This window comes from Pan troglodytes, chromosome 14, assembly GCF_028858775.2.
Source record: "Pan troglodytes isolate AG18354 chromosome 14, NHGRI_mPanTro3-v2.0_pri, whole genome shotgun sequence".
NCBI lineage: Eukaryota > Metazoa > Chordata > Mammalia > Primates > Hominidae > Pan > Pan troglodytes.
Genome location: NC_072412.2, coordinates 99437952 through 99455382, shown reverse-complemented (window position 1 = coordinate 99455382; position 17431 = coordinate 99437952). Strand labels below are relative to the sequence as shown.

General features: G+C 36.4%; 1 protein-coding gene across 2 annotated transcripts in view; it reads right to left on the bottom strand.

The window, feature by feature from the left end:
• Positions 1-17431, bottom strand: part of GPC6 (glypican 6) — a 1182651-nt gene that overhangs the window by 569035 nt on the left and 596185 nt on the right. For both annotated transcript variants that reach the window (XM_003952414.6, XM_509698.7), the window contains exon 3: positions 14728-15119. In XM_003952414.6, the coding sequence (XP_003952463.1) occupies positions 14728-15119 (392 nt within the window). The remainder of the gene's footprint in view (positions 1-14727; positions 15120-17431) is intronic.

Sequence of the window (17431 nt, the reverse complement as noted above, 5' to 3'; positions counted from 1 at the left end):
ATGTGCTATAAGCACAAAATACACACCAAAATTTGAGGCTGGAGTGCAGTGGTGCAATCTCAGCTCACTGCAACCTCTGTCTCCCCGGTTCAAGTGATTCTTCTGCCTCAGTCTCCCGAGTAGCTGGGATTACAGGTGCCCACCACCATGCCTGGCTAATTTTTTTGTACTTTAAGTAGAGACAGGTTTCACCATGTTGGCCAGACTGGTCTCAAACTCCTGACCTCAGGTGATCCACCTGCCAAGGCCTCCCAAAGTGCTGGGATTACAGGTGTGAGCCACCGTGCCCAGCCTGAAAATTTCAAATTATATACGTGGCTCACATCATATTCCTGTCGAATAGCACTACCATAGACCAAGGAGTTTTGTATTAGGTTGCTGTATTTAGAGACCAAAAATTCAGCTGTGTGTGAAGCAGTGTGGAATATTACAGCATAGGCTCTGTGTCATTCTGCTTTAGGTTTCTTATATAATAAGTGGAATGATAACCATACCTATCTCATAGGTTTAATCTAAGGGCTAAGTACTTAGCATAGTGGCTGGCAAGTAGTCATTTGTTAGCTTGCATTACATTGAACAGGAAGAGAATTTTCATAATGGTGATGATATTATAATGACATAAAATAGGAACAATTCTAAACCTGTGCTTGCTATACATTTTGGTACATTTTGGCTTCAAGTCTAGTTGTATATATTATGAGGATGTTTTTGAGGGCATTAACGGAAGGGAGGATTCTTCTCTGGTCCCGACATCAGAAATAGTAGAGTTTTCTTCTTAGCTTTTGGTTTACTTTCATTTAATTAAGAAATAGTGTTTACCGGCCAGGCGTGATGGCTCATGCCTGTAATTCCAACACTTTGGGAGGCTGAGGCGGGCAGATCATGAGGTCAAGAGATCGAGACCATCCTGGCCAACATGGTGAAACCCTGTCTCTACTAAAAATACAAAAATTAGCTGGGCATGGTGGTGCATGCCTGTAGTCCCAGCTACTCAGGAGGCTAAGGCAGGAGAATCACTTGAACGCAGGAAGTGAAGTTTGCAGTGAGCTGAGATCGTGGCATTGCACTCCAGCCTGGTGACAGAGTGAGACTCTGTCTTAAAAAAAAGAAACAGTGTTTACACCAAATGATGGCCAATATAAAGCTTAAAGGAGACTTTGCAAGTTCACAGGCTAGGGAGACGAACAATAACTGTGAGTGAAGTTCACTGAATGTGTTCTTTAACCACAGATGCTATTTGTATATTAAATATTTAACATATTGTGTACTTCCAAAACAAAACAAAAAAAAGCATTATTTTTGAAGCATTATTTTTCTTGACACATGGCTTATTTGGATTACACTTTTTCACTTTTGGTTAAAAAATAGGTACAGAAAAATATTTATTTATTATGAACAAAGGAGCTAAGCACTGAGCTAAATGGCAACTAGCACTGAATTCAGGATCAGGCCAACTCCAGGAGTGTTCAGACCTGCGTTAAACAGAACATGGATGCTAAGGCAAAAAAAAGCTCAGTCTAAAGACTAATTAACTCCAGCTGATCTTTGCTATGCAATTGCCGGCTCAGGGTTGTTTTATCTTCCAAGAAACTGTAGAAATCCATATTTTATGTCAATCCGCCCAATTTAAAAACATTGCTTGAAATCCTAAAGAGCTCATGACAAATAAATTATGTTTTTTTATACAACTGGGCCAGTTTGGACCAAGGTCCACCAGTTTTTAATCTGACATAGATTCAGATTTGGGGCCCAATGGAAAATATTGTTCATGGATTTCTACCACACATTTTTTTGTCAGCCTCATTCTTTATCTCCCCTTTATATACCCATCCTTTATTTTCCCTTTTGAATGAAAACTGTTTCTAAGTTATGGAACTATGTGGAGTAGGTATAAAGTGATCAGTAAATTCCAGCAGTTAAATACATGATAAGAGAGCTACGGAGCTCCCATGTACCTTGGAATTCAGAGTGAAAAGTGAGTCAGGCTAAACATGCACACACATGTACACCCACACACGCAAACAAATGATGCGAGCCAACTGTTTTATTTTCTAGGTAAGGCTGTTTAGGGAATTATTTTTTTGTAAGAGATACCCAGATATATCGGCAGCAAACAAATCTCTTAGGTTGTAAAAAAAATTTTTAAGATATAGGAGTACTTAAAAAAAAAAAAAAAGAAGTGCCACCGAGGTGGGGAAATGCATGTGATGTTAAAATAATAAAAGTAGAATTTAATATCAAACAGCACACATAATTTTGCAATATAAAATCATATTAGAGATATACTAGAAATAAAACTTTTGACATTTAATTATCTCTGGGTATGGAGAATTTAGAATATTTTATTTTCTTCTTTGTACTTTTCTGCTTCTTCAAAAAAATTCAGATGAACACACGTATTGATTTTAGGATCAGAAAAAAATATATGAAGATACTTAAAATTATTTTTCTTACCACCAACAAAAAATAAATATCCTGGTGACTTATTTTTCTTACCACCAACAAAAAATAAATATCCTGGTGATTTAAGCTGGAGCAACAACTTAAATTTCCTCAGTAATTTGAAGGATATAAATGTCTATTTGGCTAGGGTGATTCATAATATTATTTCATTTCTCCAGTTCTCTACTGCAAAATCACAACCCAAGTGACAAACACAAGCAATCAAGAGGGAAGTCTTGGACAGTTGGGAGTGAAAGGTTTTACAATTTGTTAAACATTTAGGATAACAGACCATTGTTGGGAAAGTACCATCACACTAACACTGAAAAAAAATCTGCACAAATAAAAAAGACTTTCAATCTGGATTCTATCTTCCATCCTAGCCAAAAATGTCAGGGTACTTTTTTCTCCATTCCAAAATAGATATTTTTGATATTTTATGGAAAATGGGGCATAAATATTTTATATAGTTATCTTCTCTCTACCGATGCAGCGGAATATCATAAGGTTTGTCTTTCCAATAAAATGCTTTATTGCAAGCACAGTTGAATTCTCCTTGGCCGAGCCTCTGATTTGTGCAACAAAATTCTAAGATGAAAAGAACAAAGACTTCTGCAAAGTGCCTGGTTCTCTGCTAATTTTTAAAGCGTTATAAAATTGTGTACTTCTTACTAAATGCTGTCCATTTTCATTAAAAAACAATGAAATAAGTATTTCCTTATGTCTTGACACATTTTTAGTAACAGAACGTGTTTTTAGAAAGCCAAGAGCAAATGAAAATTTTAAAACCCATTATTTATAAATGAATATATTTCTCTATGAAAAGACTTGTATTTGTACCTACTATAAAAATAGTATGCATAATGTTTCCGTAATTAATGTATTTATGAAAGTTTAAAATATTCAATGAATGTACTTTTTGATTGCCAAAATTCTATACAAAATTAACATAGAAAAGTTGATTTTCCTCACTTCTTCAGACACTACAATCTGAAAAGGTTAAAATTTCCATATAAAATCCACTGTTCTCTGTTCAGTATTAAATATGACAGTGGCATTTTTGACATGCAGCATGTTCCTGCAAGGGCAAAAATGAATTAAAAAATTCTGTGTATGCAAGCCACTTAAGGGTCATTTGATGTTAACTTGGCAGTATCTACTGATTTCGGCTATAGTTTTACTTATGTCTGAATGTTAGAGTCACCATTATCCTATTACTGACACTCTGAACTGTCCATTTTCACTCTTGGTTATTTGATTTAGACACAAAAAATGTAGAGTTTCAACATTGTTTGGTATGATTACTATATTCTAAGTATCTGAGATTGACCCATTGTGTTTGTGCTGAATATCACTCATCAGGATGAAGAGGTATAATGCAAATAGATGCAAAGGAATAACCCTTGCTTGCAATGACAAAGATAACAATGGAGGAAATCTACAAAATGTAATAACATACCCCCCTCTTTCTTACAAATATCTGTGTGACCTAATATCTCATTTTTAAAAATGTTAGGATGTCGTATTCCCTATATAAGTCCCGCTTCACTATGTCAGCACTATTAAGGCAATATATCTGTCAAGCTTTATTAAAATTATTTTTGATGTGTATCTTGGCTCATAAACCTCTGTAGTGCGCTGATATTGCACCAGGGAATGTCCTTGTAACATTGAATCTCTGAAGATGGGACAATAAAATAGAAATCCTCCAAACTTTCAAGTTGGGCCCATGGTATCACACACCTTGCCTACCCTCCTCACTTGTACATGTGTAAGTGATTACAGTGTGCCTGCTGTGCAAACCTTGTTTCACAGAACCCTCTCATAGGAAGAGCATAATTGCATTCAGAGATAAATGTCCAAAAATGGGCAGCATTGAGACTGGGATAAACGTCAGGTTCGTTTTTCTTCATAAAGCTGTTTTACAAGCAGCATTCTCTGAGTTATAGCACTAGTGTTTTATCCTTGGGTCTTTTTTATTTGTGCTGTACTTTAATTGGCATATTTCACCCGTGGATGTTCCCTATTAGCAACAAAGATGTCTCATCTGTTTGTTGCACACATTTTCCACGGTCCCAGGGAAGTTCTTGTATTTGAGGGGGATAGGCAAACAGTAGACATGCCAATCATAATGAGTTTTCTGAAAGCTCATCATGGTTGTACATACCCAGAATATACCCCTGGGAAAAACTGCTAGGGTAGGAAGGTACAAAAATAGGTAAAGAGGAGCTGAACACAGGAAAGGTAAACCCAAACATATCAACAAAATCAATCAAAATATGTTCATTATTTTCCTGTTTTTAGCATTATTCTAGAATAGTACATTTCAAATTATCTGTTTGGGGTTCAAATTATCTGAACAATCTTTGGTTGATTGATTTTTCCCAATATATCACAACCTGTTCAGGGTATCTAATTCTTCCTGATTTAAGCTAAGAGGGTTGTATTTTCCAAGAATTTATCCATCTCTTCTAGGTTTTCTAGTTTATGTGCGTAAATGTGTTCATAGTAGCCTCGAATGATCTTTTGTATTTCAGTGGTGTCAGTTGTAACATCTCCTGTTTCATTTCTTAGTGTGGTTATTTGGATTTTCTTTCTTCTTTGCTTGGTCAATCTTGCTAATAGTCTATCAATTTTATTTATCTTTTCAAAGAACCAGCTTCAATAACAAGCAGTGAGATTGAAATGGTAATTTTAAAATTACCCACAAAAAAAGTACAGGACCAGACAGATTCATAGCAGAATTCTACCAGATATCAAAGAAGAATTGGTACCAATCCTTTTGACACTATTCCACAAGATAGAGAAAGAAGGAACCCTCCCTAATTCATTCTATGAAGCCAGCATCACCCTAATACCAAAACCAGGAAAGGACACAACCCAAAAAGAAAACTACGGACTGATATCCTCGATGAATATAGATGCTAAAATCCTTAACTAAATACTAGCTAACCGAATCCAACAACATATCAAAAAAATAACCCACCATGCTCAAGTGGGTTTCATATCAAGGATGCAGGGATGGTTTAACATATGCAAGATCTTGGCTCAGAAACCTCTATAGTGCGCTGATATTGCACCAGGGAACATCCTCATAACATTGAATCTCTGAAGACGGGACAATAAAAGAGAAATCCTCCAAACTTTCAAGTTGGGCCCATGGTATCACACACCTTGCCTACCCTCCTCACTTGTACATGTGTAAGTGATGACGATGTGACTGCTGTGCAAAGTTTACACAGCAGTGTAAACGGTGATAAGCCACAGTTTACATTCAGAATAAATGTGATACACCACATAAACAGAATAAATGTGATACGCCACATAAACAGAATTAAAAACCAATATATCATGACCTGATACCTGATCCTATTGAGTACAACTAATATGCCGCTCACACATAGGAGCCTCACCATGCAAATTCAGCATCCCAGGAAAAGTCCCATTGATGGTGTCAGAGCAATGTGAAATTGATGTAAAGATTTTTTTTTAACTTTCAATTTTGGTATGTATCTTGTGGCAAAACAGTAACAGCCTATTTATGAACATGCAGCAGTCCACGAACCAAGCTTTGCACAACTTGTTCTAGAATGTGTAGGGGAAGATGAGTTAACTTCCCAACCAATTAAACCACTCAAGTCAACCTGCGCTTGCTAAAGTCATTAACATCCTAATGGCCAGATCCTAAGGTCTGTTTTCTCTGCCCTTTCCACTTAACTATCTGCCACAGTTGATGCTATTGATTAGTCTATTTCTTGAATTCTCTCTCTCTTTACTTTCAGGAGGGCGTGCTTTGCTGGTTCTCATCATTTGTCTTTGTTTTCAGAACTCTCTTTAAATGTGCACAGTCTCTGACATTTCATCTGATCCTGATTCTTCTTTCTCTAGATAAATGTTGCTATCCTTTGCCAACAAACATTTATATGTTGGTGATATTCAAATCAGTCAGCAGGCAGACAACTGTTCCCAAACGGTTCCATCCCTGACTCTGGGGACAGGGCCCTAAACCATGCATGGTGGCTGTTGAGCTGGAAGGTCTCTGTGGTCTTTCCAGATGTGCTCCCCAATCTGCTCCATGCTGCTTTGACTCAGGTCTCATCACCCCTTGTCTGGTTAATTGCAACAGCTTCCCATCCCAGCACCTGCCATCAGTGTGTCTCCTTTCAGCCAGTTTATCAGCTCCCTGCCCATCTTTCTTAAGTGAAAAAATAACCAATTATATATTTGTCTTTTAAAAAATCTTAGCTGGTGGTCCACAGCTCATGTGATGCTCTTCAAATTCCTTAACTTAAAAATAATATGCCCAAATGATATGGTTCAAATCTACTTCCCGGCCTCATTTCCAAACAACCATAACATTTCATGATTTATGCCTTTGCACATGCTGGGCCCTTGGCAAGAAAGCCATACCTCTTTTTTCCCTCTGTGAGATGCTATTCATTCTTTAAGTCCACATCTGATGATTCCCTACTCTAAGATGTCTGCTCCCATTTCCCAAGGTAAAGGGAAACATGTATTTCCTTTGGTTCATATAGTATTTTATCCATACGTTTGTCACCCTGATTAATTACACTACACTTGGACTTTTCATAATGTCTCTCTTCGTGATAGACTGTGAATCCCTCAAGGACAATGCCATTCATTGTTTTTCCCTCTGTTTCTTATAGAGAAGTGCCTGGCACATAGTAGGTGCTCAGCCCATGTCTGTCTCTTGAAAGTACTGGAATGCTTCTATCCACAGAAACTGTTTTAAATTATGCAGGCAGAATAGACAAACAAAACCATTAGTGAAATAGATGGTTTTCATTCAAGGGTTCAGTTAAGGTCTCTATCCTTGTCTCCTGCAAATCATTGCTTTGTACTTTATGGCTCAAGGATAACATGCTTGTAGCTCCCTGCACACATCATTCAGTTTCACACCTCTGCACTTCTGCTCTGTTACTGCCTCTGCCTAAAATGTCCTTCACTATGCTAGGTGCCCTCATCACCTGCCCAACACCTATGCAACCTTTAACACATGGTTCAAGGAAAGTTTACTTGTGACTCCTCCTACCAAATTAAGCTAGGTGCCTCTCCTCTCAGTTCCCAAAGCATTTATTGCATAATAAATGTTCATTACATAAATAATGTTCATATACATAAATGAATATGTATTCATTATATATTGACATTATTTGCTTCTGTTTCACTCTTCCTAATTATTACTTGCAAATGCTGTAACCTGCTTAGTCTTCATGTCTCAGGAAGTTAACCGACAGTACTTGACATACAAAATACAAAGAACAAATGTTTACTGATCAGGACTGAGCTAAATCTCTATAGTGGCTCTGTTTTTACAAGAGTTAACATTTGGGTCAGATGAAGGTTGGATTATCATAACCACCTATCTCAGATTGTAGAAGACAGAAGTTTATATTCGATAGGTACAATATAGTTATTAGGACTGTGGTTCCAAACAAGTTTTTCTAGCCACGGTACATTTAGATAGGGTTATGGAATCCCTAACTTCTTTCAATATGAATAAAACTTCAAAATCAGATTCAGTGGAGAGACAGGTGGTTGTTTTAACTGACCTCCTATACATAGTATAATTTTACCATGAAGTGATATAACTCAGACATAGGTTACTGGAAACATACACAAGCTTCAAAAGAACAAGATTACACAAATAGCCTTTAATTCATTGGAAATAGATAGCTTCATTTTCCTTGGTTTATACTCTCTTCTTAACAATCTTCCATATTTATATACCTAGGCTATACATTTTGCAAGATTACTTAAAATTAATGAGAAAAATTTAAATTGTTTCAATCAATATAATCAAATTGTTTTAATCAAAGTGAAACTTTCTTACTGCTGGAGACTCAACTGTGATACATTCCATATGCTGTTCTAGAGGGGAAAATGTTCTTTTCTTCTACTGACACCTGGACTTTCTTATACTCTTGTAATTTCTAGTGCTTAGCACAGTATCTAAACCATGGTAAGATTCATGCATTTTTAATGATTTATCTTAATAATCTATTTTTGTTATTATGGTTCCTAGTCCCAATATCAATTTCTTACTATTTTTATTATGAAATTATTTATCAAGTGCAAAGTACTTTCTAAATATAATATAATACTCGAAATACCATCATAAGACAGCAGTCACAGATTATGCTGATTTAAAAGTTGTAAGCATAGAAACATCATTGATAATTTCAAAAGGCTTGCCAATTATTCATAACACTGTATATTATTGAAGTAATCTACATAGAAAAATAATCAGTTACAGAAATGAATACACTAATCACAAATGAACTATAAAAAAACTTTCATTCACCTAAGGCCTTTTTGTGATTGTGTTCATTTCTGGAGTGCCCCCGCAAAAATTAACTCCAATCCAAAAACCACCACAGAAGGACAAAACAAGTAACTCAGGTGATAATGACAACAGGTGATCTTTGTATTCTCAATTCTTTCTCAAAAGCAAACAGCTAAATAGAATAGAATACAATTTCTCTTGTAAATTGAATCCATGGTAAATTCTTCAGAATGGTTTTCCATTGTGATCAGAGAATACTTTAAACAGAGGCATTTGATAACCTCTGTTTCATTAAATTTGGTAATAACATTTTTCCTTATAGTGCATCAACCACATTTATTGAAAGTTGACTTGGTCTGTTGCTTTCTAGGCACACATTAATGCAAAGCTGTTTAGTTGGGAATGAACCACTTAAGAGGCTCTTCGAGCAAAAACATCAGTCTATGTAGCAGACATAGGTGGGTATCTGTTGATGAAAATATTCCGGTTTTACTAAAGACTAAAAGTCAGACTTTGTTTTCAAAGTCATGAGCCACAGGAAGAAAGATTTTTGATAGAGAGATGGATAGAGAGATAGTTGACAGTATTTGTCAATAGTTCAAGTTATATGGATCCCAGCTCTACTACCTCCCCCATTTGTCTGTAATAAATCAATGAGATGACTTGCAAAGTTGAAATGATTGCTCTTGACACAATTTACAGCGTTTACTCATAGAAGTCACTTCTTAAAATTTTTTAAATTATTTATTTATTTTTTTAGAAGGAGTTTTGCTCTTGTTGGCCAGGTTGGAGTGCAATGGCGTGATCTTGGCTCACTGCAACCTCTGCCTCCCAGGTTCAAGCGATTCTCCTGCTTCAGCCTCCCGAGTAGCTGGGATTACAGGCATGTGCCACCACACCCGGCTAATTTTGTATTTTTAGTAGAGACAGGGTTTCTCCATGTTGGTCAGGCTGGTCTCAAACTCCTGACCTCAGGTAATCTGCCTGTCTCGGCCTCCCAAAGTGCTCAAATTACAGGTGTGAGCCCTGCGCCCGGCCAGAAGTCACTTTTTTTTGAGACAGGGTCTGGCTCTGTTGCCCAGGCTGAAGTGCAGTGGCACGATCTCGGCTCACTACGACCTCCACCTCCTGGGCTCAAGCCACTCTCCCACTGCAGCCTCTCAAATAGCTGGAACTACAGGTGCATGCCACCATGACTGGCTAATTTTTGCATTTTTTGTAGAGATAGGATTTTACCATGTTGCCTAGGCTGGGTCTTGAACTCTTGAGCTCAAGCTGTCTACCTGCCTCGGCCTCCTCAAGTGCTAGAATTACAAGTATGAGACACCATGCCATGCCAGAAGTCACTTTAAAGTCATGTCTTCTTAGTGTAAATGGCATCATGATGGACTAGTGAAGACACTATAGTCATTTCCACATTTGCCTTTATAATTAATAAAGACTGGTTTAAGCAGACAATCTGTTAATATCTCTTTATGAAGCCCTCTCTCTTCCTCACAATGTCTGACAAGCCTTCAGAGTGACGGCTGGTATCCATGTTTCCACTCAGTAGTGGTGGAAGATAAGGGAACGACGGTGGTATTTTAATAAAGGGACAGTGCTAAAAAAAATAGTCTGAATCCATTCTGTCAAGGTGCCCACATTATCAAAATTTATTTTTTTCTTCATTTTAGAGGTCTTCCTTCCATGCCTTTCTGACATCACTTAGCACAATATGGAACATGGAAACTGACTTGCTAGCAGGTCCATGAACAGTAGTTAGTACTACAAACAACCGAGGGTAGCTCAGGGACTCAACTGTAGTTACACAGGTAGAAACAGAGATGGACAATGGTAAAGTCTTTCTACATCTTAATTTATTTCATTAAAAAAGCTTTACACAATACATTCATGTATGCATGCTTGCACATACATGCATGCACACACACACACACACACACACACACTCCTCAAGCACCTGGCTTAAGAAATAGTATGTTATTGATAACTTTAGAAATCTCTATGTATCCCTCCTTCATCTTACCTCCAAACTGCATCTCCAGAGGTAACCACCATCTGATTTTTTTTATCATTCTTTGAAATTTCTTTGGAGTTTTACTACATATATTTTATTCCTAAACAATGTATTGCTTAGTTTTACATTTTTGAACTTCATAAAAATGTATGTATTTTAGATGATTTGATGTTTATCTCTCACAATGAGGTTTCTGTAACTCATTCATGAGCACTTTCTATGCTCTGGAAAATTTCATGATGTGAAGAGATCACCATTTAGGCAGATGGGCCATTTGTGACGTTTCTACTTTCTATGTCATTGTAAAAGATCCTGCTACAAACACCCTTCTACACATCTAATTGTATGCACATGTAACAGTTTATCCGGATGAAATTGAAGTTTTAGAATAGGTACATCTTCAACAATACAGGTATTTTCAGATTATTATCTAAAGTGAGCATATCAATTGATAATTCCACCAGCAATGCATGGAGGTTCCTGATATTCCACCTCTCATCAACACTTGACATGCTCAAAATGGTCATTCACACAGAAAATGAATCCTGGCTGGCTGACCACAGATATTCACTAAGAATCACATAGTGTTTCTAAGAGTCACATGGTGCTTCTAAGAGTCAGACCTAGAGTTATAGTTACTTAAAATAAACTGGCCCCATCCGAAGGCTAGAAAAAGACTGTTTGTATCCATAAGATGGCAAGCAGAAGTTTTAAAAATAATTCTGTTGATGCTTACAATTTAGACCTCCATTTTTCTGGTAAGAAATTTCCCAATAATGTTCTGAACATTATGTCAAAACATTTGTGTCAAACTGCTGTGTTCTGCCAAAGAGGTAAATTTTCCAGTCAAAGCAATTAATTAGAAGATATTCATGATGTCTTTCAAGATTAAAAAGTCACCATAAATGTAGAGAGAAACTGAAGAGAAAAAAAAAAAACAAAACATCACTCAAATCAGGATGCAGGAGATAAGCTAGTTTGTTGATCTCCATTTGGGAATTTTGCTTTGAGTTTTCTAACTCTTCTGTCATCATTTCTCCAACTCTAAATCACTCAATTAACAGACCATAAAGACGCTTCAGGTTTATGAAGGGCTTAAACCTCAAACACAATTCTTGCTTCTCTTCTTAATGTATTTAGTCTTTGTGATATTTTCTTCTTATTACAAAAATACCTTGGGTGCTGAAAATCATCATAGTACCAGTAGATTACAAATTGCTAGTTTAGTCGGCTCTAGACCATCTTGTAATCATTAGGTGAGGAAGTTCATTGGTAAAATACTTAAATTCCTGAGACAAATTATTCACAAAAACATTGCTCAGCTTCTTTCAAACCAAGGCTATATATATATATATATATATCATCTCTCTCTCTCTCTCTCTCTATCATCTATCTATCTACCCATCCATCCATCCACCCATCCATCCATCCATCCATCTTTCTATCTCTCTACCCATCTCCAAAAGGCAGTGCCCAAATGTCAGGATGGGGCTTATAATTTTAACTGATTAGGGATGATGATGAAACTCAGGTCAAACAAGCCAATATCTGCAAGGAACAGTTAACTTTCCAAGGTTAAATGACCTACGAACTAGATTCCATGCCCACAGCAATTGTTCTGCAAAAGAATGGTGGTCCTGAAGGGATCAGTGGGAGAGAGAATACAGTGTTGGAAAATACATTTCTCACCACTTCTAGAGAAAAAGGTCATACTCTACTGACGGTTGGCTCATGAGGTCATCCTTCACCAGAAGGAAGAGCGTGTTAGACTTTGGTCAACAAAGACCTCAGTTGAGGCAGTCAGAGAGTGACCAAGGGGAGACACCATCTCTAGGCAGTTGTGAATGACACTCACTGAAAAACAGGAGGGATAGCCAGCAGCAGCCTCCCTCATGGCTTTGTAGACACTTTGCTAGAAAATATTCTGTTATCTCACCGGAAACTTGCCAGATCATAATACACACATCTAAACATTATTAACACTCAATTAGAATAAATACACATAATCAGGAATATATCCATCCATACTTTGAATTTCTTAATTCATATTTCTCAAAGGCTGGCTACATGTTTATCCATCAACAAAATCAAAAGCTTCAGCTTGCAGCCTCTGTGACTAATCCTATTATTGAGTTTAACTTATTAAATTAATTTACACTTATTTTACAACAAAATGCATCTACTCAAGAAAATATGGAATGCATATTTATTTTCTACACTTATTCATATTTTACTGACAGTCCTCAGGTGATGATATTTCCTCTTGCTATTCTACCTAGCTAATTCCTTATAAATTCATTTTTGGGGCCCTAGTTTCTTTGGTATCTAAAACATTGTTGAGATTCAATGTAAAGACATTTTATATATATATATATATATATATATATATATATATATATTTTTTTTTTTTTTTTTTTTTTTTTTTGAGTTGGAGTCTTGCTCTGTCACCCAGGCTGGAGTGCAGTGGCTCGATCTCAGCTCACTGCAAGCCCCGCCTCCCAGGTTCATGCCATTCTCCTGCCTCAGCCTCCAGAGTAGCTGGGACTACTGGCGCCCACCACCACGCCTGGCTATTTTTTTGTATTTTTAGTAGAGATGGGGTTTCACCATATTAGCCAGGATGGTCTCAATCTCCTGCCCTCGAGATCTGCCCGCCTCCACCTCCCAAAGTGCTGGGATTACAGATGTGAGCCACCGCGCCCGGCAAAGATATTATTTTAAACATTAGAATCATATGCCCTTTATATTGATCAATAAGCCCTTGTAATTATTTCCTTCAGCGCCTTCCTAGAAATAATCTTTCTGTATGCTCAAATAAACGTTCAGGAAATTAACAATTTAAAATGGGCTATTACGGATTTTACTGACAGTGCAATAGAGAAACATTTGTAAGGGTACACACAATCTTTATGCTAGGATGTAAATATTGAGGAGACCAAAGTGTCAAAAAAAAAAAAAAAAGAAGCATTGCAGGACAGTACCAATAGTTATGAAAAATACTGTGGCTCTTTGGCACAGCCCTCCAATAGAAAAGTAGTGTTTGGGAATAATCCTTATACAAATACACCTTCTTGGAGTGACATAATACCAGATTCCTGTTACGTATTATTTTTAACTTTACTTCTTTAAGTAATTATCTTTCATTTTATTTGGAGGACTGACCTCACACGTGCCTTAAATGTCAAGAAAGAACTTAAACAAAAGCAGATATCCTCTACACAGGAAATATTCAATGTTTAAGTAGTGGAATGTAGAATTATCCCTTATATCCAAGGTATAGAGATGTTATCTTCAAGAAAGGCCCAAAAGTAGATTAATGATTGATCTTATTAATAAGCCCAAGGCAATGCATGGTATGAAATTACAAAGATAAGGGGTAACAAAAGAAATTCTCTAGGAGAATCTATACTTGGTATTCATTAGTCCTTCCTAATCCAGTAATACAGGTGTCAGCAAAGGGCTCTTCTTTTACCATGAAGGAATTTGGCCACACTGACACGTGTTGAAAAAGAAGAAATGCCAGGTGCTGATGTCCTGAACAATAACTTGTCTCCATTCGCAGGTCCATGAAGACTGTCATCTTGACTCCCTAGAGGATTATAACCTCTGAATGGATTCTTTCATGAGTATTTATCATCCTTAAAACCCTGATCAGAAATATCAAATGATCATAGTTGCAACGTGCCTGCTTTTGCACCATTGGTACTAAAAGCTTCTCTGCTATACTGCTGATAAGTATTAACATTAATTTTCAAACCACATAGAATGGCTTAAAATCCTGTTCTCTCTCACACAATGCAAGGAAAAGAAAGCCAGAATTATGCTTTGATATTTAACTGATTTCTCTAAGAGCAAGGACCACCAATTAAGAATTTTTACCTTGATTTCTTTTTTTGTAAACATTGGTTTTAAAAACAGAATAAACAAAGAACACCAATGAGAAAGAAAGCACGTTTTCAATTACCTTGGAAACTCGGTTTGCAACTTCTCTGCCCACAGTCAGCCCCTGGACAAAGGTCCTGGCAGCAATGAAGGCGCGGGTAACCTGAATCTTCAGTTTCCGGGGCACGTCTCCAAATGGCTTGAGCTGGTCAGTGTATTTGCTCACACATTCCAGGTAGTCTTCACTGAAGTGATACTGAGGGTTTATCAGCTGAAACATCCGTTCCAGGAGCCGAGCCCAAAAGTCATTGAGCATTTCCTCCAGATTCACATTACCCCCAGTGTAGTACCTTTTCAGCTCTGTGAAGAGGTCCTGGAAGACTTCTGAATTCTGCATGTACAGCATGCCATAGGTCCGTACAAACATATCATTTAGTGACTTTTCTGCATTCTCCAGGAGCTCTCGGAAAAATTCTGCAGATAAAACAGAAAGAAGTCATAAATTAATGAAATCTAGAAAGCCCAAGGCACCTACTTACCTTAAGTACAACTGCTTTTAATTGACATTTTCATGGAAAAACATATCCTGTGATTAAGGTGTTAATGGACAGATAAAAAACATATTTTAAATGGGATTTGACCTACATCTATGACCTTGTACAACTCAAAACAGAATGCCCCCTGATTTCCATTAACATTAGGAGTCTACCATGTAATCCTCCTCCAAAATAGCTCAATTCTTTCATCATTTCTTGTTAAATTTTAAATAATCCTATGGTTTGATACAAACTCAAATCAAAATATATTGCAAATATAACGTGCAGAGTATTGTTGTTTACATAATGATAAACACATTTGCTTCAGTTTATCTATAAATTTGTCCTAACACTAAATTCCATTAAATTGCTTTTATTTGAAATAGTCCATAAATGAGATGTTCAAATTAATGTCATATTTTAGACTCTTTCTAGTTTCTATATATAGCAATCAATTAGCAATGTTCAGATATTCATAATGCAATTAAATTCACTTCATAATAAAGCTATAATGAGCATAATTTAGGTAGCCATAATGAGTCAGAAAGCCTTAAAGTATCTTGGATTATCATTACAAATGTAAACCATCATGTTATAGAACTTGAATAAAATATTGACAATTGGACTTTCTGGTTATGAGGTTCTAAATGAAAAAGTGCACACCAATAATTCAAATCTTCCACTTTGCAACAGCGCTTGAGTGTTACTGGGATCCCTTATAGGATGCAAAAAAAATAAGACAGAAATTAAAGCCATTGGGTATCATTAGCCTCACTGGCCCTCATGCTAGTCTCCCTCAAGACACACTTTGTGTGTGTAGGGCACCTATCCTTTTGCACAAATAAGCTTGGGTAGAGCAAGTTCAAGTTTTATCTCATTTAGAGATTTTAAATTGGGGTGGGGAAAGAGCTAAGGAAAGATAATGCTTCTGAGGTTATCAATCTAAGTTCCCAAGAGTAAAATGATTCTGCTTTACCTCTTCATAGTCCCCGTTTATTCCCTGAAACTATGCCCCTTCTCAGAAATGCAGGGACAAATCAAGTCCTGCATATTTCAAAAGCTCCAGGAATTTTTTAAAAGGACTCTTCCCCTTTCTGGGGTTCTGGGTATTCTCTGCTAAGATACAGAAAGGCAATAGTGACGAACACCTCTCCATTAATTCCATGGAAGCTACTTGTGCATTCTTAGAAGTTGGCTGAAGAAGTGCTTGGTTTAGCCACTTCAGTTCTGATTAATATACAATCAAATCATTGTCTTGATAATTAAATGGTGTCTATAATAATGATAAATGTTTTATATTTGTTTTCAAATCAGACCAAAGCAGCAATGAAAGTACTTTTCATTTGTTTACCTCCTTTCTATGAAATATTTTTTTTTTTTAATAGACATTCTGTTGCTACAGTGGCAGCAAAAACTGTGGGATTACAAATACTGTGTAATTTTGTCCAGGTCACCAAATGGTTTTTATTTTTACTAAATGTAAAATAAAGTTAAATGTTATTAAATCTGTCTGAATCTTTAAGGATTCGGTAAAGAAAATGACTATTGAAGCAGATAAGGCGAAATTTGCAAAATTGAGAACCATAAATTTATCAAAATATTTATATATGCTGTATGCTGATGTTGCTTATCATTTTAGGAAATCAAGAGAATTTCATACTTTTTTCAAAATGCATTTTTTTCAAAACTAGCATTTTTTCAAAAATGCTAGTTATCTAGTTTGTCCTAAAATGGAAACTATATTAAATCATTAATATAAAAGTATGAGAATATCATAAGTTAAACCTTCCGATCTGGAAACCAAGAATGAAAGTAGCTTGGCCTTGCTGATACAGGAACAGGGTGGAAGGCGTAACAGATTGTGAAAGAAGATAAAAAAGAATGGGAAAATCACTGAATTGAAAAATACTAATATAATGAGACTGGAAAGTGGATTCTAATCATGAGCTCTGCAGCCTATTCATTTATCTTCTTTTTGAGGTCAATTATTTTGTTGGACTTAGGAATTAAAGCTTAATTTATTGAATACAGAGTACTGCCTTCAGCAATGAATAGTCAGTAATCAATAGTGTGGTCTGGATTTGCAAAGAGCTTTAAAAAAAAGAGAAAGAGAAGAAAAAAAATTCTCTGATACTCATTGCTCTCCAAAGTCTTGAGAAATAAATGTTTGTCTTAGGAATAAAAATATCATTTTCTCTTTTACTGAGGGTAACACCTTCTTCAGTTTTTTTTTATTTTTTCTTCTGCTGA